This window comes from Nerophis ophidion, linkage group LG15, assembly GCF_033978795.1.
Source record: "Nerophis ophidion isolate RoL-2023_Sa linkage group LG15, RoL_Noph_v1.0, whole genome shotgun sequence".
Taxonomy (NCBI): Eukaryota; Metazoa; Chordata; class Actinopteri; order Syngnathiformes; family Syngnathidae; genus Nerophis; species Nerophis ophidion.
The window spans coordinates 866,901-890,004 of NC_084625.1; the positions used below are offsets into that span (position 1 = coordinate 866,901).

At 46.1% G+C, this 23,104-nt stretch overlaps 2 protein-coding genes across 4 annotated transcripts in view; one reads left to right on the forward strand and one right to left on the reverse strand.

Annotated features, from left to right (window-relative positions):
- Positions 1 to 4,752, forward strand: LOC133569065 (transcription factor IIIA-like). The gene is made up of 9 exons (XM_061921201.1): positions 1 to 156; positions 222 to 310; positions 2,321 to 2,423; positions 2,489 to 2,577; positions 2,637 to 2,710; positions 2,767 to 2,847; positions 2,908 to 3,140; positions 4,224 to 4,277; positions 4,423 to 4,752. The coding sequence occupies exons 1-9, from the start codon at positions 43 to 45 to the stop codon at positions 4,675 to 4,677; spliced, it is 1,092 nt and encodes a 363-aa protein (XP_061777185.1). The 5' UTR covers positions 1 to 42; the 3' UTR covers positions 4,678 to 4,752.
- lnx2a (ligand of numb-protein X 2a) overlaps positions 4,484 to 23,104 on the reverse strand; it is a 26,698-nt gene continuing 8,077 nt past the window's right edge. For 2 of the 3 annotated variants that reach the window (XM_061921198.1, XM_061921200.1), the window contains 8 exons: positions 21,510 to 21,757; positions 21,316 to 21,438; positions 20,340 to 20,539; positions 18,064 to 18,453; positions 17,861 to 18,001; positions 17,272 to 17,732; positions 15,629 to 15,787; positions 4,484 to 5,075 (listed from right to left, as the gene is read on the reverse strand). In XM_061921198.1, coding sequence (XP_061777182.1) covers positions 4,940 to 5,075; positions 15,629 to 15,787; positions 17,272 to 17,732; positions 17,861 to 18,001; positions 18,064 to 18,453; positions 20,340 to 20,539; positions 21,316 to 21,438; positions 21,510 to 21,757 — 1,858 coding nt within the window. In that variant the 3' untranslated portion in view covers positions 4,484 to 4,939. The remainder of the gene's footprint in view (positions 5,076 to 15,628; positions 15,788 to 17,271; positions 17,733 to 17,860; positions 18,002 to 18,063; positions 18,454 to 20,339; positions 20,540 to 21,315; positions 21,439 to 21,509; positions 21,758 to 23,104) is intronic. The other variant, XM_061921199.1, reaches the window with a different exon arrangement.

Genomic DNA, 23,104 nt, shown 5'->3' on the forward strand with positions numbered 1-23,104 from the left:
TAATTGCCCCGCCCCTTTTCACACACACACATTGGATCCAAGATGGGAGAACGGCTGCAGGCTCCAAGAAGTTACACCTGCACCTTTTCCGACTGCAAAGCCACCTTCTCAAAGGCCTGGAAGCTCGACGCCCACCTTTGCAAACACACGGTACAGGTGAGTGACTCGCAGGTGTGCATGACCTCCAGGTGAGTTGCTGTGTTTTACCTGTCCCTCATTAGAACACCTTCACCTGTGAGAGCTGTGATCAGTGCTTCTCCACTCGTTACCTGCTGGACACACATCAGCTTCTTCACAGCCAAACACACAGGTGAGACTTGACACGCCCCCTAGGGGTGAGACTCGACACGCCCCCTAGGGGTGACACTTGACACGCCCCTTTAAGGGTGACACTTGACATGCCCCTTTAGGGGTGACACTTTACACGCCCCTTTAGGGGTGAGACTTGACACGCCCCCTAGGGGTGACACTCGACACGCCCCTTTAGGGGTGAGACTTGACACGCCCCTTTAAGGGTGACACTTGACACGCCCCTTTAGGGGTGACACTTGACACGCCCCTTTAGGGGTGAGACTCGACACGCCCCCTAGGGGTGACACTCGACACGCCCCTTTAGGGGTGACACTTGACACGCCCCTTTAAGGGTGACACTTGACATGCCCCTTTAGGGGTGACACTTGACACGCCCCTTTAGGGGTGAGACTCGACACGCCCCCTAGGGGTGACACTCGACACGCCCCTTTAGGGGTGACACTTGACACGCCCCTTTAAGGGTGACACTTGACACGCCCCTTTAAGGGTGACACTTGACACGCCCCTTTAGGGGTGAGACTTGACACGCCCCCTAGGGGTGAGACTTGACACGCCCCCTAGGGGTGAGACTTGACACGCCCCCTAGGGGTGAGACTTGACACGCCCCCTAGGGGTAAGACTTGACACGCCCCTTTAGGGGTGACACTTGACACGCCCCTTTAGGGGTGACACTTGACACGCCCCTTTAGGGGTGACACTTGACACGCCCCTTTAGGGGTGAGACTTGACACGCCCCCTAGGGGTGAGACTTGACACGCCCCTTTAGGGTCGAGACTTGACACGCCCCCTAGGGGTGAGACTTGACACGCCCCTTTAGGGGTGACACTTGACACGCCCCTTAGGGGTGAGACTCGACACGCCCCCTAGGGGTGACACTCGACACGCCCCTTTAGGGGTGACACTTGACACGCCCCTTTAAGGGTGACACTTGACATGCCCCTTTAGGGGTGACACTTGACACGCCCCTTTAAGGGTGACACTTGACACGCCCCTTTAAGGGTGACACTTGACACGCCCCTTTAGGGGTGAGACTTGACACGCCCCCTAGGGGTGAGACTTGACACGCCCCCTAGGGGTGAGACTTGACACGCCCCTTTAGGGGTGACACTTGACACGCCCCTTTAGGGGTGACACTTGACACGCCCCTTTAGGGGTGACACTTGACACGCCCCTTTAGGGGTGACACTTGACACGCCCCTTTAGGGGTGAGATTTGACACGCCCCCTAGGGGTGAGACTTGACACGCCCCTTTAGGGTCGAGACTTGACACGCCCCCTAGGGGTGAGACTTGACACACCACTTTAGGGGTGAGACTCGACACGCCCCCTTAGGGGTGACACTTGACACGCCCCTTTAGGGGTGACACTTGACACGCCCCTTTAGGGGTGACACTTGACACGCCCCTTTAGGGGTGAGATTTGACACGCCCCCTAGGGGTGAGACTTGACACGCCCCTTTAGGGTCGAGACTTGACACGCCCCCTAGGGGTGAGACTTGACACGCCCCTTTAGGGTCGAGACTTGACACGCCCCCTAGGGGTGAGACTTGACACACCACTTTAGGGGTGAGACTCGACACGCCCCCTTAGGGGTGACACTTGACACGCCCCTTTAGGGGTGACACTTGACACGCCCCTTTAGGGGTGACACTTGACACGCCCCTTTAGGGGTGAGATTTGACACGCCCCCTAGGGGTGAGACTTGACACGCCCCTTTAGGGTCGAGACTTGACACGCCCCCTAGGGGTGAGACTTGACACACCACTTTAGGGGTGAGACTCGACACGCCCCCTTAGGGGTGAGACTCGACACGCCTCCTAGGATTGAGACTTGACACGCCCCCTAGGATTGAGACTCGACACACCACTTTAGGGGTGAGACTCAACACGCCCCCAAGTGGTGAGACTCGACACGCCCCCTAGGGGTGAGACTCGACACGCCCCCTAGGGGTGAGACTCGAACCTGAGCAAAGTCAATTAGGACCACCTGAGCTCTTGAATTGTCGTGCAGGTGTCAGGTTGAGGGATGTTCTGAAGTGTTGTCTGGACAGGACAGCATGAAGAAGCACATGGCTGCAGTCCACAAGACCAGGACCAGGACCAAGAGCCTGAGAGTAAGTTGTTGGACAAGTGATGAGCAGCATGTGTTCTTGCTTCAGCACCTGGTCTTGTTCCTCAGTGTCAGTATGAAGGCTGCCAGAAGGACTTCAAGAAGAAGTTTCAGCTGAAGGCCCACATGGGGGAACACCAAGACCTGCTGCCCTTTCAGTAAGACCATGGCACACTTCTTCTTCTTCCCACCTTTCACCTGACACACCTGTCTTTAGTTGTCCGGAGGACGGCTGCAGCAGAGAGTTCCCCTCGCTGGGCAAGCTGAGACACCACCAGAAGGTGCACACAGGTGAGCACCAGCGTTTGCTCCTGAAGCAGGTGTGAGGCTGACCAGGTGTTCTGCAGGCTACCAGTGCCAGGAGGACCGGTGTCCCTTCCTGGGAAAGACCTGGTCTGAGTATCAGAAGCACAGGAGCCAGCACAAAGGTGAGCTGGAGGCCACGTGTGTTGTGCTGCACACCTGTCTCACCTTCTTCTGTCCTGCAGTCCACTTGCTGTGCCAGATCTGCCAGAAGACCTTCAAGGTGGTCTGGTTCCTGCGCCAGCACCAGCGCCGCCGCCACCAAGGAGACCAGAGATGCTGGCCGTGTCCTCGAGAAGACTGCGACAAGACCTTTGGCAGCCGCTTCCACCTGGACAGTCACGTCCTGGGAGACCACCTGGGCAAGAAGAACATCACCTGCGCCGTCCTGGCCTGTGGGAGGAGCTTTGCCATGAAGGTGAGCGCCACAACATCCTCGCACCTTCTCATCTTCAAGGTGGTGAGCGCCACCTCCTGCAGATGTTTCATTGGAATGTTGAAGGTGGTGAGCGCCACCTCCTCCAGGTGTTTCATTGGAATGTTGAAGGTGGTGAGCGCCACCTCCTCCAGGTGTTTCATTGGAATGTTAAAGGTGGTGAGCGCCACCTCCTCCAGGTGTTTCATTGGAATGTTGAAGGTGGTGAGCGCCACCTCCTCCAGGTGTTTCATTGGAATGTTGAAGGTGGTGAGCGCCACCTCCTCCAGGTGTTTCATTGGAATGTTAAAGGTGGTGAGCGCCACCTCCTCCAGGTGTTTCATTGGAATGTTGAAGGTGGTGAGCGCCACCTCCTCCAGGTGTTTCATTGGAATGTTGAAGGTGGTGAGCGCCACCTCCTCCAGGTGTTTCATTGGAATGTTGAAGGTGGTGAGCGCCACCTCCTCCAGGTGTTTCATTGGAATGTTGAAGGTGGTGAGCGCCACCTCCTCCAGGTGTTTCATTGGAATGTTAAAGGTGGTGAGCGCCACCTCCTCCAGGTGTTTCATTGGAATGTTAAAGGTGGTGAGCGCCACCTCCTCCAGGTGTTTCATTGGAATGTTGAAGGTGGTGAGCGCCACCTCCTCCAGGTGTTTCATTGGAATGTTGAAGGTGGTGAGCGCCACCTCCTCCAGGTGTTTCATTGGAATGTTGAAGGTGGTGAGCGCCACCTCCTCCAGGTGTTTCATTGGAATGTTGAAGGTGGTGAGTGCCACCTCCTGCAGGTGTTTCATTGGAATGTTGAAGGTGGTGAGTGCCACCTCCTCCAGGTGTTTCATTGGAATGTTGAAGGTGGTGAGCGCCACCTCCTGCAGGTGTTTCATTGGAATGTTGAAGGTGGTGAGTGCCACCTCCTCCAGGTGTTTCATTGGAATGTTGAAGGTGGTGAGTGCCACAACCTGCAGATGTTTCATTGGAATGTTGAAGGTGGTGAGCGCCACCTCCTCCAGGTGTTTCATTGGAATGTTGAAGGTGGTGAGCGCCACCTCCTCCAGATGTTTCAGCCTTTCCCTAACTTTGTTTTAGGAGAGTGTTTGGAGACATGATGTTCTGCACGATCCCCTCAAGAAGAAGCTGAAGGTCAGTTTGTCCTTCATGCTCCTACGAGGTTTAAGTCATCTGCCTTTTTTTAAATACTATTTTCTACACTTTCTGATCAAATGCTGCCACAATTGTGATGTGGAAAGTTCTCTCACTTGTCATCATCGCTTCTCAAATGTTCTAGAAGCTTCCAAAGAAGGGCTGGAGTGCAGCACAAGCACAGCTGCTGTCTTCCAAACTGCAGAACACCTGTTTGGATGATCCACCATCTTCTAAAGTGCAGAACACCTGTTTGGATGATCCACCATCTTCTAAGGTGCAGAACACCTGTTTGGATGATCCACCATCTTCTAAGGTGCAGAACACCTGTTTGGATGATCCACCATCTTCTAAGGTGCAGAACACCTGTTTGGATGATCCACCATCTTCAGGTTGTTAATCAGGTTAATTTACTAAAGTGTTTTGTTGACTAATTATTTTGTTGAATGAATTAAAAGTTCACTTCTACTGCAAATGGACTTTATTTATTGAAGAACTAGGCCATGTATAAAAGTACAGCTGGTTGTCATGGTGATGGAGGGCAGCTCACTGGTTCATAATAATAATAATAATAATAATAATAATAATAAGATCTCCAAGGTCCACTGAAGAGTTTGTGGAAGGCATGGCGCGGTGTGTCCCGGGACTAGAAGGTTGTGGTCCTAGACCAGACTGCCGGGCCAGGAGACCACGGTCAGATCCACTCTGCAGCGCTGCTCCTTCAGCATTGGCACCAACGCCGAGTGGCTCATTCCCGCGGTGGACAGGTTGTTGACGGCCACGATCATGTCGCCGCACCTGGGGGGCACACAGCTCAAGTTGTCATGGCAACACAGGTGAGACTAGCAAATGTCACTTTACAGAAGACCACGTTACTAAACATGTGCCCCCTAGTGGTTGAGGCGAGGGGTGCCGCCTTTCACTTCAGACCAGACCTGGGACTCCAGGCCAAGAACCAATGTTGGTACTTTGCTGTCAGACCAGACCTGGGACTCCAGGCCAAGAACCAATGTTGGTACTTTGCTGTCAGACCAGACCTGGGACTCCAGGCTGAGAAGCAATGTTGGTACTTTGCTGTCAGACCAGACCTGGGACTCCAGGCCAAGAAGCAATGTTGGTACTTTGCTGTCAGACCAGACCTGGGACTCCAGGCCGAGAACCAATGTTGGTACTTTGCTGTCAGACCAGACCTGGGACTCCAGGCCGAGAAGCAATGTTGGTACTTTGCTGTCAGACCAGACCTGGGACTCCAGGCCGAGAAGCAATGTTGGTACTTTGCTGTCAGACCAGACCTGGGACTCCAGGCCAAGAACCAATGTTGGTACTTTGCTGTCAGACCAGACCTGGGACTCCAGGCCGAGAAGCAATGTTGGTACTTTGCTGTCAGACCAGACCTGGGACTCCAGGCCAAGAACCAATGTTGGTACTTTGCTGTCAGACCAGACCTGGGACTCCAGGCCAAGAACCAATGTTGGTACTTTGCTGTCAGACCAGACCTGGGACTCCAGGCCAAGAACCAATGTTGGTACTTTGCTGTCAGACCAGACCTGGGACTCCAGGCCGAGAAGCAATGTTGGTACTTTGCTGTCAGACCAGACCTGGGACTCCAGGCCAAGAACCAATGTTGGTACTTTGCTGTCAGACCAGACCTGGGACTCCAGGCCAAGAACCAATGTTGGTACTTTGCTGTCAGACCAGGACTTCAACCTCTTGGTTAAAAGCAGCTTGAATCTTAGACTTTGTCTTCCAAAGACCTTTTATGACCTTGTAGACATTCTTGGGGCTTGCTGGGGTGTCACCTAGACCACCTTCTCAGATCACTAATGCTGGACTTGTCTCCTCTTTAGTCCAAGGTCATCTTCTGATGACTTTTACTGACTGCTGGACTCACTCATCTTCTGCCCACTTTTACTGTTGACTTTTTCTCAAATGTTGTGCTCAACTACTTCTATTTTCTCTGCTGTTCCATAAATGTACATCTAAAACCGGGGTCACCAAGACCAGGTCGCCCGTAAGAACCAGACGAGTCGCCCGCTGGCCTGTTCTAAAAATAGCTCAAATAGCAGCACTTACCAGTGAGCTGCCTCTATTTTTTTTAATACTATTTATTTACTAGCAAGCTGGTCTCTCTTTGCTCCACATTTTGAAGTCTGATAGATAAAACTTGAATAGAACTTGAAAATATTTTAAAGATTTGGTCTTCAGTTACTTAAGTTTATTTTTTTTACAATTTTAGAGAAAAAATACAACCTTAAAAATGATTTTAGTATTTTTAAACACATAATACCTTTTTACCTTTTTAAATTCCTTCCTCTTCTTTCCTGAAAATTTAAATCAATGTTCAAGTATTTTCTTTTTATTGTAAAGAATAAATACATTTGAATTAAATTCTTCATTTAATCTTCTGTTTTTTCGACAAGGAATATTTGTAAAATATATTTCTTAAAACGTATGATTAAAAATCAAAACAATTATTCTGGAGAATCAAATTTAAATCTTATTTCAAAGTGGATTTCAACCTATTTAAAACATGTCATTAAAATGTTAAAATTAATCTTAATCAGGAAAAATTACTAATGATGTTCCATAAATTATTTTTTTAATGTTTTCAAAAAGATTCAAAGCTAATTCTTCTAAAATGTTTTCGTTAGAATTGGGAATTTTGAAGAGTCGAATTGGAAGATAAACTATGTTTCAAAATTTTATTTTCATTTTTTTCATGTTTTCCTCTTTAAACCTTTCAATTCAGTGTTTTTTTCATTTATTTTGTACAAAAAACCTTCCGTAAAGGGAAAAAATGTACGACGGAATGACAGACAGAAATAACCATTTTTTTGTATATACGTTTATTTATTTATTTATTTATTAATCAAAGTTAAATTGAGCAAATTGACTATTTATGGCAATTTATTTGTGTATCAAACTGGTAGCCCTTCCCATGAATCAGTACCCAAGAAGGAGCTCCTGCTTTGAAATAGGTTGCTGACCTCGGTTCTTAAACGTTGTTCAGGACGGTCATTTAATGTTTCCTAAAACTAAATTCATCTGATTTGTCAAATGTGTGAAGACTAAGTTCTCTAATTCCACTCCAGTGTTCCTCCTGGACTATGGGGGCTCATTTCCTGATAGGTACTACCTCTCTGCCTCACCTTCATGTCACACCAAACAAGGTTGTTGTGGACTATCTCGTGACCTGACTGATACTAGTCCACAACAATGGCAACCTTCATCTGGCACAGTAGCAGTCACTGTGGACTACCTTGGGACTATACTGTGCCAGATGAAGGTTGTTGTGGACTATCTTGTGACCTGACTGATACTGTTCCAGATGAAGGTTGTTATTGACTATCTTGTGACCTGACTGATACTGTTCCAGATGAAGGTTGTTGTGGACTATCTTGTGACCTGACTGATACTGTTCCAGATGAAGGTTGTTATTGACTATCTTGTGACCTGACTGATACTGTTCCAGATGAAGGTTGTTATTGTTGTGGACTATCTTGTGACCTGACTGATACTGTTCCAGATGAAGGTTGTTGTGGACTATCTTGTGACCTGACTGATACTGTTCCAGATGAAGGTTGTTGTGGACTATCTTGTGACCTGACTGATACTGTTCCAGATGAAGGTTGTTATTGACTATCTTGTGACCTGACTGATACTGTTCCAGATGAAGGTTGTTGTGGACTATCTTGTGACCTGACTGATACTGTTCCAGATGAAGGTTGTTATTGTTGTGGACTATCTTGTGACCTGACTGCTACTGTGCCAGATGAAGGTAGTTATTGACTATCTTGTGACCTGACTGATACTGTGCCAGATGAAGGTTGTTATTGTTGTGGACTATCTTGTGACCTGACTGATACTGTTCCAGATGAAGGTTGTTATTGTTGTGGACTGCATTGTTCATAGACTGATACTGTTCCAGATGAAGGTTGTTATTGTTGTGGACTATCTTGTGACCTGACTGATACTGTTCCAGATGAAGGTTGTTATTGTTGTGAACTATCTTGTGACCTGACTGATACTGTTCCAGATGAATGTTGTTGTGGACTATCTTGTGACCTGACTGATACTGTTCCAGATGAAGGTTGTTATTGTTGTGGACTATCTTGTGACCTGACTGATACTGTTCCAGATGAAGGTTGCTGTTGTTGTGGACTATCTTGTGACCTGACTAATACTGTTCCAGATGAAGGTTGTTATTGTTGTGGACTATCTTGTGACCTGACTGATACTGTTCCAGATGAAGGTTGCTGTTGTTGTGGACTATCTTGTGACCTGACTAATACTGTTCCAGATGAAGGTTGTTATTGTTGTGGACTATCTTGTGACCTGACTGATACTGTTCCAGATGAAGGTTGCTGTTGTTGTGGACTATCTTGTGACCTGACTGATACTGTTCCAGATGAAGGTTGTTATTGTTGTGGACTATCTTGTGACCTGACTGATACTGTTCCAGATGAAGGTTGTTATTGTTGTGGACTATTTTGTGACCTGACTGATACTGTTCCAGATGAAGGTTGTTATTGTTGTGGACTATCTTGTGACCTGACTGATACTGTTCCAGATGAAGGTTGTTGTGGACTATCTTGTGACCTGACTGATACTGTTCCAGATGAAGGTTGTTGTGGACTATCTTGTGACCTGACTGATACTGTTCCAGATGAAGGTTGTTATTGACTATCTTGTGACCTGACTGATACTGTTCCAGATGAAGGTTGTTGTGGACTATCTTGTGACCTGACTGATACTGTTCCAGATGAAGGTTGTTATTGTTGTGGACTATCTTGTGACCTGACTGCTACTGTGCCAGATGAAGGTAGTTATTGACTATCTTGTGACCTGACTGATACTGTGCCAGATGAAGGTTGTTATTGTTGTGGACTATCTTGTGACCTGACTGATACTGTTCCAGATGAAGGTTGCTGTTGTTGTGGACTATCTTGTGACCTGACTGATACTGTTCCAGATGAAGGTTGTTATTGTTGTGGACTGCATTGTTCATAGACTGATACTGTTCCAGATGAAGGTTGTTATTGTTGTGGACTATCTTGTGACCTGACTGATACTGTTCCAGATGAAGGTTGTTATTGTTGTGAACTATCTTGTGACCTGACTGATACTGTTCCAGATGAATGTTGTTGTGGACTATCTTGTGACCTGACTGATACTGTTCCAGATGAAGGTTGTTATTGTTGTGGACTATCTTGTGACCTGACTGATACTGTTCCAGATGAAGGTTGCTGTTGTTGTGGACTATCTTGTGACCTGACTAATACTGTTCCAGATGAAGGTTGTTATTGTTGTGGACTATCTTGTGACCTGACTGATACTGTTCCAGATGAAGGTTGCTGTTGTTGTGGACTATCTTGTGACCTGACTAATACTGTTCCAGATGAAGGTTGTTATTGTTGTGGACTATCTTGTGACCTGACTGATACTGTTCCAGATGAAGGTTGCTGTTGTTGTGGACTATCTTGTGACCTGACTGATACTGTTCCAGATGAAGGTTGTTATTGTTGTGGACTATCTTGTGACCTGACTGATACTGTTTCAGATGAATGTTGTTGTGGACTATCTTGTGACCTGACTGATACTGTTCCAGATGAAGGTTGTTATTGTTGTGGACTATCTTGTGACCTGACTGATACTGTTCCAGATGAATGTTGTTATTATTGTTGTGGACTATCTTGTGACCTGACTGATACTGTTCCAGATGAAGGTTGTTATTGTTGTGGACTGTATTGTTCATAGACTGATACTGTTCCAGATGAAGGTTGTTATTGTTGTGGACTATCTTGTGACCTGACTGATACTGTTCCAGATGAAGGTTGTTATTGTTGTGGACTATCTTGTGACCTGACTGATACTGTTCCAGATCAAGGTTGTTATTGTTGTGGACTATATTGTTCAAAGACTGATACTGTTCCAGATGAAGGTAGTTATTGTTGTGGACTATCTTGTGGCCTGACTGATACTGTTCCAGATGAAGGTTGTTATTGTTGTGGACTATCTTGTGACCTGACTGATACTGTTCCAGATGAAGGTTGTTATTGTTGTGGACTATCTTGTGACCTGACTGATACTGTTCCAGATGAAGGTTGTTATTGTTGTGGACTATCTTGTGACCTGACTGATACTGTTCCAGATGAATGTTGTTATTATTGTTGTGGACTATCTTGTGACCTGACTGATACTGTTCCAGATGAAGGTTGTTATTGTTGTGGACTGTATTGTTCATAGACTGATACTGTTCCAGATGAAGGTTGTTATTGTTGTGGACTATCTTGTGACCTGACTGATACTGTTCCAGATGAAGGTTGTTATTGTTGTGGACTATCTTGTGACCTGACTGATACTGTTCCAGATCAAGGTTGTTATTGTTGTGGACTATATTGTTCAAAGACTGATACTGTTCCAGATGAAGGTTGTTATTGTTGTGGACTATCTTGTGGCCTGACTGATACTGTTCCAGATGAAGGTTGTTATTGTTGTGGACTATCTTGTGACCTGACTGATACTGTTCCAGATGAAGGTTGTTATTGTTGTGGACTATCTTGTGACCTGACTGATACTGTTCCAGATGAAGGTTGTTATTGTTGTGGACTATCTTGTGACCTGACTGATACTGTACCAGAGGAAGGTTGTTATTGTTGTGGACTATCTTGTGACCTGACTGCTACTGTTCCAGATGAAGGTTGTTATTGTTGTGGACTATCTTGTGACCTGACTGATACTGTTCCAGATGAAGGTTGTTATTGTTGTGGACTGTATTGTTCATAGACTGATACTGTTCCAGATGAAGGTTGTTATTGTTGTGGACTATCTTGTGACCTGACTGATACTGTTCCAGATGAAGGTTGTTATTGTTGTGGACTATCTTGTGACCTGACTGATACTGTTCCAGATGAAGGTTGTTATTGTTGTGGACTATCTTGTGACCTGACTGATACTGTTCCAGATCAAGGTTGTTATTGTTGTGGACTATATTGTTCATAGACTGATACTGTTCCAGATGAAGGTTGTTATTGTTGTGGACTATCTTGTGACCTGACTGATACTGTTCCAGATGAAGGTTGTTATTGTTGTGGACTGTATTGTTCATAGACTGATACTGTTCCAGATGAAGGTTGTTATTGTTGTGGACTATCTTGTGACCTGACTGATACTGTTTCAGATGAATGTTGTTGTGGACTATCTTGTGACCTGACTGATACTGTTCCAGATGAAGGTTGTTATTGTTGTGGACTATCTTGTGACCTGACTGATACTGTTTCAGATGAATGTTGTTGTGGACTATCTTGTGACCTGACTGATACTGTTCCAGATGAAGGTTGTTATTGTTGTGGACTATCTTGTGACCTGACTGATACTGTTCCAGATGAATGTTGTTATTATTGTTGTGGACTATCTTGTGACCTGACTGATACTGTTCCAGATGAAGGTTGTTATTGTTGTGGACTGTATTGTTCATAGACTGATACTGTTCCAGATGAAGGTTGTTATTGTTGTGGACTATCTTGTGACCTGACTGATACTGTTCCAGATGAAGGTTGTTATTGTTGTGGACTATCTTGTGACCTGACTGATACTGTTCCAGATCAAGGTTGTTATTGTTGTGGACTATATTGTTCAAAGACTGATACTGTTCCAGATGAAGGTAGTTATTGTTGTGGACTATCTTGTGGCCTGACTGATACTGTTCCAGATGAAGGTTGTTATTGTTGTGGACTATCTTGTGACCTGACTGATACTGTTCCAGATGAAGGTTGTTATTGTTGTGGACTATCTTGTGACCTGACTGATACTGTTCCAGATGAAGGTTGTTATTGTTGTGGACTATCTTGTGACCTGACTGATACTGTTCCAGATGAATGTTGTTATTATTGTTGTGGACTATCTTGTGACCTGACTGATACTGTTCCAGATGAAGGTTGTTATTGTTGTGGACTGTATTGTTCATAGACTGATACTGTTCCAGATGAAGGTTGTTATTGTTGTGGACTATCTTGTGACCTGACTGATACTGTTCCAGATGAAGGTTGTTATTGTTGTGGACTATCTTGTGACCTGACTGATACTGTTCCAGATCAAGGTTGTTATTGTTGTGGACTATATTGTTCAAAGACTGATACTGTTCCAGATGAAGGTTGTTATTGTTGTGGACTATCTTGTGGCCTGACTGATACTGTTCCAGATGAAGGTTGTTATTGTTGTGGACTATCTTGTGACCTGACTGATACTGTTCCAGATGAAGGTTGTTATTGTTGTGGACTATCTTGTGACCTGACTGATACTGTTCCAGATGAAGGTTGTTATTGTTGTGGACTATCTTGTGACCTGACTGATACTGTACCAGAGGAAGGTTGTTATTGTTGTGGACTATCTTGTGACCTGACTGCTACTGTTCCAGATGAAGGTTGTTATTGTTGTGGACTATCTTGTGACCTGACTGATACTGTTCCAGATGAAGGTTGTTATTGTTGTGGACTGTATTGTTCATAGACTGATACTGTTCCAGATGAAGGTTGTTATTGTTGTGGACTATCTTGTGACCTGACTGATACTGTTCCAGATGAAGGTTGTTATTGTTGTGGACTATCTTGTGACCTGACTGATACTGTTCCAGATGAAGGTTGTTATTGTTGTGGACTATCTTGTGACCTGACTGATACTGTTCCAGATCAAGGTTGTTATTGTTGTGGACTATATTGTTCATAGACTGATACTGTTCCAGATGAAGGTTGTTATTGTTGTGGACTATCTTGTGACCTGACTGATACTGTTCCAGATGAAGGTTGTTATTGTTGTGGACTATCTTGTGACCTGACTGATACTGTTCCAGATCAAGGTTGTTATTGTTGTGGACTATCTTGTGACCTGACTGATACTGTTCCAGATCAAGGTTGTTATTGTTGTGGACTATAGTGTTCATAGACTGATACTGTTCCAGATGAAGGTTGTTATTGTTGTGGACTATCTTGTGACCTGACTGATACTGTTCCAGATCAAGGTTGTTATCGTTGTGGACTATCTTGTGACCTGACTGATACTATTACAGATGAAGGTTGTTATTGTTGTGGACTATCTTGTGACCTGACTGATACTGTTCCAGATGAAAGTTGTTATTGTTGTGGACTATCTTGTGACCTGACTGATACTGTTCCAGATGAAGGTTGTTATTGTTGTGGACTATCTTGTGACCTGACTGATACTGTTCCAGATGAAGGTTGTTATTGTTGTGGACTATCTTGTGACCTGACTGATACTGTTCCAGATGAAGGTTGTTATTGTTGTGGACTATCTTGTGACCTGACTGCTACTGTTCCAGATGAAGGTTGTTATTGTTGTGGACTATCTTGTGACCTGACTGATACTGTTCCAGATCAAGGTTGTTATTGTTGTGGACTATCTTGTGACCTGACTGCTACTGTTCCAGATGAAGGTTGTTATTGTTGTGGACTATCTTGTGACCTGACTGCTACTGTGCCAGATGAAGGTTGTTATTGTTGTGGACTGACAACATTCATCCGGAACAGTATAGTCCCAAGATAGTCCACAGTGACTGCTACTGTGCCAGATGAAGGTAGTTATTGACTATCTTGTGACCTGACAGATACAGTTCCAGATGAAGGTTGTTATTGTTGTGGACTATCTTGTGACCTGACTGCTACTGTTCCAGATGAAGGTTGTTATTGTTGTGGACTATCTTGTGACCTGACTGATACTGTTCCAGATGAAGGTTGTTATTGTTGTGGACTATCTTGTGACCTGACTGATACTGTTCCAGATGAAGGTTGTTATTGTTGTGGACTATCTTGTGACCTGACTGCTACTGTTCCAGATGAAGGTTGTTATTGTTGTGGACTATCTTGTGACCTGACTGCTACTGTGCCAGATGAAGGTTGTTATTGTTGTGGACTGACAACATTCATCCGGAACAGTATAGTCCCAAGATAGTCCACAGTGACTGATACTGTTCCAGATGAAGGTTGTTATTGTTGTGGACTATCTTGTGACCTGACTGCTACTGTTCCAGATGAAGGTTGTTATTGTTGTGGACTATCTTGTGACCTGACTGCTACTGTTCCAGATGAAGGTTGTTATTGTTGTGGACTATCTTGTGACCTGACTGATACTGTTCCAGATGAATGTTGTTGTGGACTATCTTGTGACCTGACTGATACTGTTCCAGATGAAGGTTGTTATTGTTGTGGACTATCTTGTGACCTGACTGATACTGTTTCAGATGAATGTTGTTGTGGACTATCTTGTGACCTGACTGATACTGTTCCAGATGAAGGTTGTTATTGTTGTGGACTATCTTGTGACCTGACTGATACTGTTCCAGATGAATGTTGTTGTGGACTATCTTGTGACCTGACTGATACTGTTCCAGATGAAGGTTGTTATTGTTGTGGACTATCTTGTGACCTGACTGATACTGTTCCAGATGAATGTTGTTATTATTGTTGTGGACTATCTTGTGACCTGACTGATACTGTTCCAGATGAAGGTTGTTATTGTTGTGGACTGACAACATTCATCCGGAACAGTATAGTCCCAAGATAGTCCACAGTGACTGCTAGTGTGCCAGATGAAGGTTGTTATTGTTGTGGACTATCTTGTGACCTAACAGATACTGTTCCAGTTGAAAGCTGTGCCTGGTCTACACTAGTAGTCCTAAATCCCTGCCTCCATGAGATCTTGCGGTGGACACATGGTTGACTGCTGGGTGTCTGGAGGACTCATACAGGAGGACTCAGGTTAGAGTCCCAGGTGGAACAGAAGCAGGGGCTGAACCAGGAGGGATGGACTTTAGAGGCCAGTAGCGTAAAGGATGTGTTGTTGACCTGAATGTGCTCGTCTTGTTGAGTCCTACAAAGTGATTATACTGTAAGTATTTGACTAACAATATTACACAGCAGCTGTTTGATCGTAATGTGCAACTTAGTTGTAGTTTTCATTGAAGCTAGACGTGTTGAAATATGCATTGCTAATGCTAATCAGTAGCATATGCGATGTATATTAGCATCGAGCTAGCGCATTTTGAAAAGTGGAGCCTTCATTTGGAGCGGCGTCAATATCAGGCATGCTTGCTTTGTTGGCACCGCCAGCCTGAACATGACCTCCAGGTAGCCCGGTTTAGTCCACTCTGAGTATTGGACTGCTTGTTTGCTCGCCAAGTGTTTGAACCGGTGCACATGCAACAAAGGTTTTGATACCAAGCAGCATTTGATTTGAGGTGAATTGCTACAAGGTAGTACTCCTTGAATACTTGCCACCTGCTTCAAGTATGGAACTGAAGCCGGGCCCTCACCCGGGTCATGGAGGAGGCCATGACTCACTTGAGGCGTCCGTCGTAGTACGCCGGCGTGCCCAGCACGATGGTCTTGATGAAGAAGGCCTGGTTGGCGTGGCTTTCTTCGTAGCCGCCCACAATACTGAAGCCCCAGCTGCCCGGGTGGCTCCTGCGCAGCACGATGTGATGACTGCTGTGTAGCCAGCTGCAGCACAAAGCACACACCTTCTCTTGGGGGCGCACTCACACAGAAGGATGCAACACCAGCGACACCTCCCACTCGCACATGGATGCTGCCTGACACCTCACACATGTTGGATACTGCCTTTCCGACGACTTCAAAAACAATGTCAAACCTCAACCTGGGTCTCCTATGACGACATGAAAATGTTTTTCTTGCTTCCCAGAGAACCGAGAATTATATTTGGGTGGAAAATGGCAAAAGAAAACAACTATTAACAATTGGAAATAGGCCTCAAGTCCCATATTTATTGCAACAAAATAGCACTACGACTACACAACCTGCAGACTGAAACATGATTTAGTGACTAGCAGACTACTTCCTGGTTCACACAATGATAATAATAATTATTATTATTACTACATGATGATTTACTGGGTAGCAGACTACTTCCTGGTTCACACATTACTATTAATACTACATGATTTAGTGACTAGCAGACTACTTCCTGGTTCACACATTACTATTAATACTACATGATGATTTACTGGCCTGCAGACTACTTCCTGGTTCACACATTACTATTAATACTACATGATTTAATGACTAGCAGACTACTTCCTGGTTCACACAATGATAATAATTATTATTACTACATGATGATTTACTGGCCTGCAGACTACTTCCTGGTTCACACATTACTATTAATACTACATGATTTAATGACTAGCAGACTACTTCCTGGTTCACACATTACTATTAATACTACATGATTTAATGACTAGCAGACTACTTCCTGGTTCACACAATGATAATAATAATTATTATTATTACTACATGATGATTTACTGGGTAGCAGACTACTTCCTGGTTCACACATTACTATTAATACTACATGATTTAATGACTAGCAGACTACTTCCTGGTTCACACAATGATAATAATAATTATTATTATTACTACATGATGATTTATTGACTAGCAGACTACTTCCTAGCTCATACAATGTTGATGAATATTATTATTACTACATGATTTACTGGCTAGCAGACTACTTCCTGGTTCACACAATGATTATTATTATTATTATTACTATATGATGATTTACTGACCAGCAGACTACTTCCTGGCTCATACAATGAGTATTATTATTATTATTACTATTATTATCATTACTACATGATTTATTGGCTAGCAGACTACTTCCTGGTTCACACAATGATTATTATTATAATTTTTATTATCATTACTACATGATTTATTGGCTAGCAGACTACTTCCTGGTTGACACAACGGCATAGATAGTGGGACTATCATTAATTAAGCCTTAAAATCAGTCATTTTCCTACCGTACGTGTAGAATCATATTTTTGTTTGCTAGCCATCACTTCCTGGTTTGTCAAAAGGAAACAGGAAGTCAACTGGGAGGCCAGATAATGACTTAGACATCTGTCGGCGAGCCCGCCAGCTACGTCCTGCGCCCGCTTTCTTCCGGCGTGCGAGCTCACCTGGGCAGGCCGAGCCACATGACCCAGGAGGGCGACCAGTTGGCGTCAAAGTCGCAGTGGTGAGCGTGCGGCGGCAGCTGGTCACGTTGGCGCTGCTCCACCACGCTGACCTCCAGCACCCTCAGCTGCACCGAGGGCGAGGCGGCGCTGGCCTTCAGCGTGCCCACCGCCTCGCTGTGGCTCAGGGAGGTCAAGTCCTGGCCGTTGATGCTCAGCAGGACGTCACCTGAGGAAGAAGAAGAAGAAGAGCAGGTTTCCACGGCGTGCTCCCGCTGGTTGGCGTCGCCCGCGTCACCTCGCTTGATTCGCCCGTCCCTGGACAAGCAGCCGTGCGCCTGGACGCTGGTGACGAAGATGGGCAGCTCGCCGCTTTTGCTGCCCCGCCCCCCCGCCACCGTCATGCCCAGAGACTCCAGGGGTTCTTTCTTCACAGTGATGTGCTTCTCCTGGCAGGTGAGGTCCTGCAAGACACACACACACACACACACACACACACACACACACACACACACACACACACACACACACACACACACACGCTGCTGCTTCACGCCATGAGCTGAGCAACACAACACAACACCCGCCTCACCCTGTGGGCGCTGGTGCGCGGCAGCAGGTTAGGCAGGAAGTGGTCAAGGCAGTAGAGATCTCTGCTGGCGGAGCTGCAGTTTGGAGGCGGAGTTACTTTGTCGGCTCGCACGATCAGCAGATGGACTCGCTCGCCGCTGGCCTGGAAAGTGCGTCAGCGCTTTAAGCTCCCACGTTGACGGCGGTCCCTGAAGGCAGCCTCACCTGTATGACCTGCGCGGCCTGCTCCGGCGTGCCGTGGCGCAGGTCCTGCTCGTTGACGGCCATCAGGCGGTCGTTGCTGCGCAGGCGGCCGTCTTTGGCCGCCAGGCCCCCGTCCAGCAGGTCCAGCACGAAGACGCCCGACTCGTCCGTCCGCCGCACCAACTTGATGCCCAGCTGCTCCGAGGAGTCCCGCTTGTGCAGGGTGATCCTCAGGGACGCCGGGCTGGGGGGGTCGCCCTCGGGGGTGGGGCACGGGGCGGGGGTGGGGGGCGGGGCTCGGGACGCACAGCGGCGCTCTCGGAGCACCGTCAGCTGCAGGGTGGTGCAGGGGCGGGCCAGGGTGCAGCGGGCGAAACTGTGGGGGACGTTGCTGATGTCCACGTTGTTGACCTGAGGAGACATCTTCACCCTCATGTAGTACTTCACTGTCATGTACTACCTCACTGTCATGTACTACTTCACTGTCATGTACTACCTCACCGTCATGTACTACTTCACTGTCATGTAGTACTTCACTGTCATGTACTACTTCACTGTCATGTACTACTTCACTGTCATGTACTACTTCACTGTCATGTTCTACTTCACTGTCATGTACTACTTCATGTCATGTACTACCTCACTGTCATGTACTACTTCACTGTCATGTACTACCTCACCGTCATGTACTACTTCACTGTCATGTACTACTTCACTGTCATGTACTACTTCACTGTCATGTACTACTTCACTGTCATGTACTACTTCACTGTCATGTAGTACTTCACTGTCATGTACTACTTCACTGTCATGTACTACTTCACTGTCATGTTCTACTTCACTGTCATGTACTACTTCATGTCATGTACTACCTCACTGTCATGTACTACTTCACTGTCATGTACTACCTCACCGTCATGTACTACTTCACTGTCATGTACTACTTCACTGTCATGTACTACTTCACTGTCATGTACTACCTCACCCTCATGTAGTACTTCACTGTCATGTACTACCTCACCGTCATGTACTACTTCACTGTCATGTAGTACTTCACCGTCATGTACTACTTCACTGTCATGTACTACTTCACTGTCATGTACTACTTCACCGTCATGTACTACTTCACCGTCATGTACTACCTCACTGTCATGTACTACTTCACTGTCATGTACTACCTCACTGTCATGTACTACTTCACTGTCATGTACTACCTCACTGTCATGTACTACTTCACCGTCATGTACTACTTCACCGTCATGTACTACCTCACTGTCATGTACTACTTCACCGTCATGTACTACTTCACTGTCATGTACTACTTCACCGTCATGTACTACCTCACTTTCATGTACTACTTCACTGTCATGTACTACTTCACCGTCATGTACTACTTCACCGTCATGTACTACTTCACCGTCATGTACTACCTCACCGTCATGTACTACTTCACTGTCATGTACTACCTCACTGTCATGTACTACTTCACTGTCATGTACTACCTCACTGTCATGTACTACCTCACCCTCATGTACTACTTCACCGTCATGTACTACTTCACCGTCATGTACTACTTCACCGTCATGTACTACTTCACTGTCATGTACTACTTCACCGTCATGTACTACCTGTCATGTACTACTTCACTGTCATGTACTACCTCACTGTCATGTACTACTTCACCGTCATGTACTACCTCACTGTCATGTACTACTTCACCGTCATGCACTACTTCACTGTCATGTACTACTTCACTGTCATGTACTACTTCACTGTCATGTACTACCTCACTGTCATGTACTACTTCACCGTCATGTACTACCTCACTGTCATGTACTACTTCACTGTCATGTACTACCTCACTGTCATGTACTACTTCACTGTCATGTACTACTTCACTGTCATGTACTACCTCACTGTCATGTACTACCTCACCCTCATGTACTACTTCACTGTCATGTACTACTTCACCGTCATGTACTACTTCACCGTTATGTACTACCTCACTGTCATGTACTACTTCACTGTCATGTACTACCTCACCGTCATGTACTACTTCACTGTCATGTACTACCTCACCGTCATGTAGTACTTCACATTCATGTAGTACTTCACTGTCATGTACTACTTCACTGTCATGTACTACCTCACCGTCATGTAGTACTTCACTGTCATGTACTACCTCACCGTCATGTAGTACTTCACATTCATGTAGTACTTCACTGTCATGTAGTACCTCACTGTCATGTAGTATTCACCGTCATGTAGTACCATCATCATCATCATCATGTCCTCACCTGGAGTATTTGGTCGCCCGCCAATAGGCGTCCATCTCTTGCGATCACGCCATCCCGGTACACTTCCTGTATGACGATGTTGATGAGGGGGGTCTCGTTGCCGCCCACAATGCTGATGCCCAGCTCCACGTAGGGGTTGGTGCGGTGCACCTCCACCGCCGTTATCTGGCCCTCCGGAAGTGGCGGCAGCTTGACGCAGCCTAGGGAGACGTCTCAGTCGGCATGATGACATCATCAGACGCACGAGCACGTCTCAGTCGGCATGATGACATCATCAGACGCACGAGCACGTCTCAGTCGGCATGATGACATCATCAGACGCACGAGCACGTCTCAGTCGGCATGATGACATCATCAGACGCACGAGCACGTCTCAGTCGGCATGATGACATCATCAGACGCACAAGCACGTCTCAGTCGGCATGATGACATCATCAGACGCACAAGCACGTCTCAGTCGGCATGATGACATCATCAAACGCACGAGCACGTCTCAGTCGGCATGATGACATCATCAGACGCACGAGCACGTCTCAGTCGGCATGATGACATCATCAAACGCACGAGCACGTCTCAGTCGGCATGATGACATCATCAGACGCACAAGCACGTCTCAGTCGGCATGATGACATCATCAGACGCACGAGCACGTCTCAGTCGGCATGATGACATCATCAGACGCACCAGCACGTCTCAGTCGGCATGATGACATCATCAGACGCACGAGCACGTCTCAGTCGGCATGATGACATCATCAGACGCACGAGCACGTCTCAGTCGGCATGATGACATCATCAGACGCACGAGCACGTCTCAGTCGGCATGATGACATCATCAGACGCACGAGCACGTCTCAGTCGGCATGATGACATCATCAGACGCACGAGCACGTCTCAGTCGGCATGATGACATCATCAGACGCACGAGCACGTCTCAGTCGGCATGATGACATCATCAGACGCGGGTGAGAACCTACCCTCCTCTGCGGAAAGAGGCGGAGACTCCGGGCAGTCCCAGCCGGAGGAGGCGGAGCTGACAGAGCGCAGCAGGTGGATGCATGGGTTGCTGAGAGGACGCTTGACTCTGGGGAGAAGCACACCTGCAGACACGCACACACACACACACATTAACACACCTTCTCCAAGCACCTCACTCCTCCAAGCAGCTCACTCTCTTCCTCCGTGCTCTCCTCAAAGGCGGGGTTGTCCACGCCCACCTCCTCCGTCCTCATGGCCACCTCGCCCTCGCCGCTGTGGGGACCAGGTGGGGGTGGGGGTGGGGGTGGGGGCGGGGACGGGGTGAGGTCCTCCAGGTGGGTGTGTGGGGAGCGGGGTGGACTTCTGACCATGGCTCGCTCGTCCCCGCCGTCCTTGTGAGGAGCCTCCACGCTGGTCTGCTGGCACCGCCTTCCTGGACACCTTGGGGCAGGAACCAGGGACACACCTCGTTGGACTGCACTCTCAACATCTACATCTACAATATGTGTGGAACATCTACATCTACATCCACACATACATCTACAATATGTGTGGAACATCTACATCCACACATACATCTACAATATGTGTTGAACATCTACATCTAAAATATGTGTGGAACATCTACATCTACATCCACACATCTACAATATGTGTGGAACATCTACATCTACATCCACACATACATCTACAATATGTGTGGAACATCTACATCTAGATCTACACATCTACAATATGTGTTGAACATCTACATCTAAAATATGTGTGGAACATCTACATCTACATCCACACATCTACAATATGTGTGGAACATCTACATCTACATGCACACATCTACAATATGTGTGGAACATCTACATCTACAATATGTGTGGAACATCAACATCTACATCCACACATACATCTACAATATGTGTGGAACATCTACATCTAGATCTACATCCACAATATGTGTGGAACATCTAAATCTAGATCTACATCCACAATATGTATGGAACATCTACATCTACATTTACATCTACATGTACATCTGCAATATGTGTGGAACATCTACATCTACATGTACATCTACAATATGTGTGGAACATCTACATTTAGATGTACATCCACAATATGTGTGGAACATCTACATCTACAATATGCATGGAACATCTACATCTACATTTACATCTACATGTACATCTACAATATGTGTGGAACATCTACATCTACATGTACATCTACAATATGTGTGGAACATCTACATCTAGATCTACATCCACAATATGTGTGGAACATCTACATCTACAATATGCATGGAACATCTACATCTACATGTACATCTGCAATATGTGTGGAACATCTACATCTACATGTACATCTACAATATGTGTGGAACATCTACATTTAGATGTACATCCACAATATGTGTGGAACATCTACATCTACAATATGCATGGAACATCTACATCTACATTTACATCTACATGTACATCTACAATATGTGTGGAACATCTACATCTACATGTACATCTACAATATGTGTGGAACATCTACATCTACATGTACATCTACAATGTGTGTGGATCATCTACATGTACATCTACATCTACAATATGATTAGTCTGAGCAGTTGGAGAAGTCAGAATTAAAGAAATAAATCACCAGACTGTGCTCACTGACCCTGGCGTCAATGTCTCATTCTTACACAGTTGACCTTTAACCTCTGTTACTATCTTGGACCTCTAAGTCGCCCAAGACCTTTTTTTAAAGGAGGTCACGTTGATCTGCACACCTTGGAACTTTCTA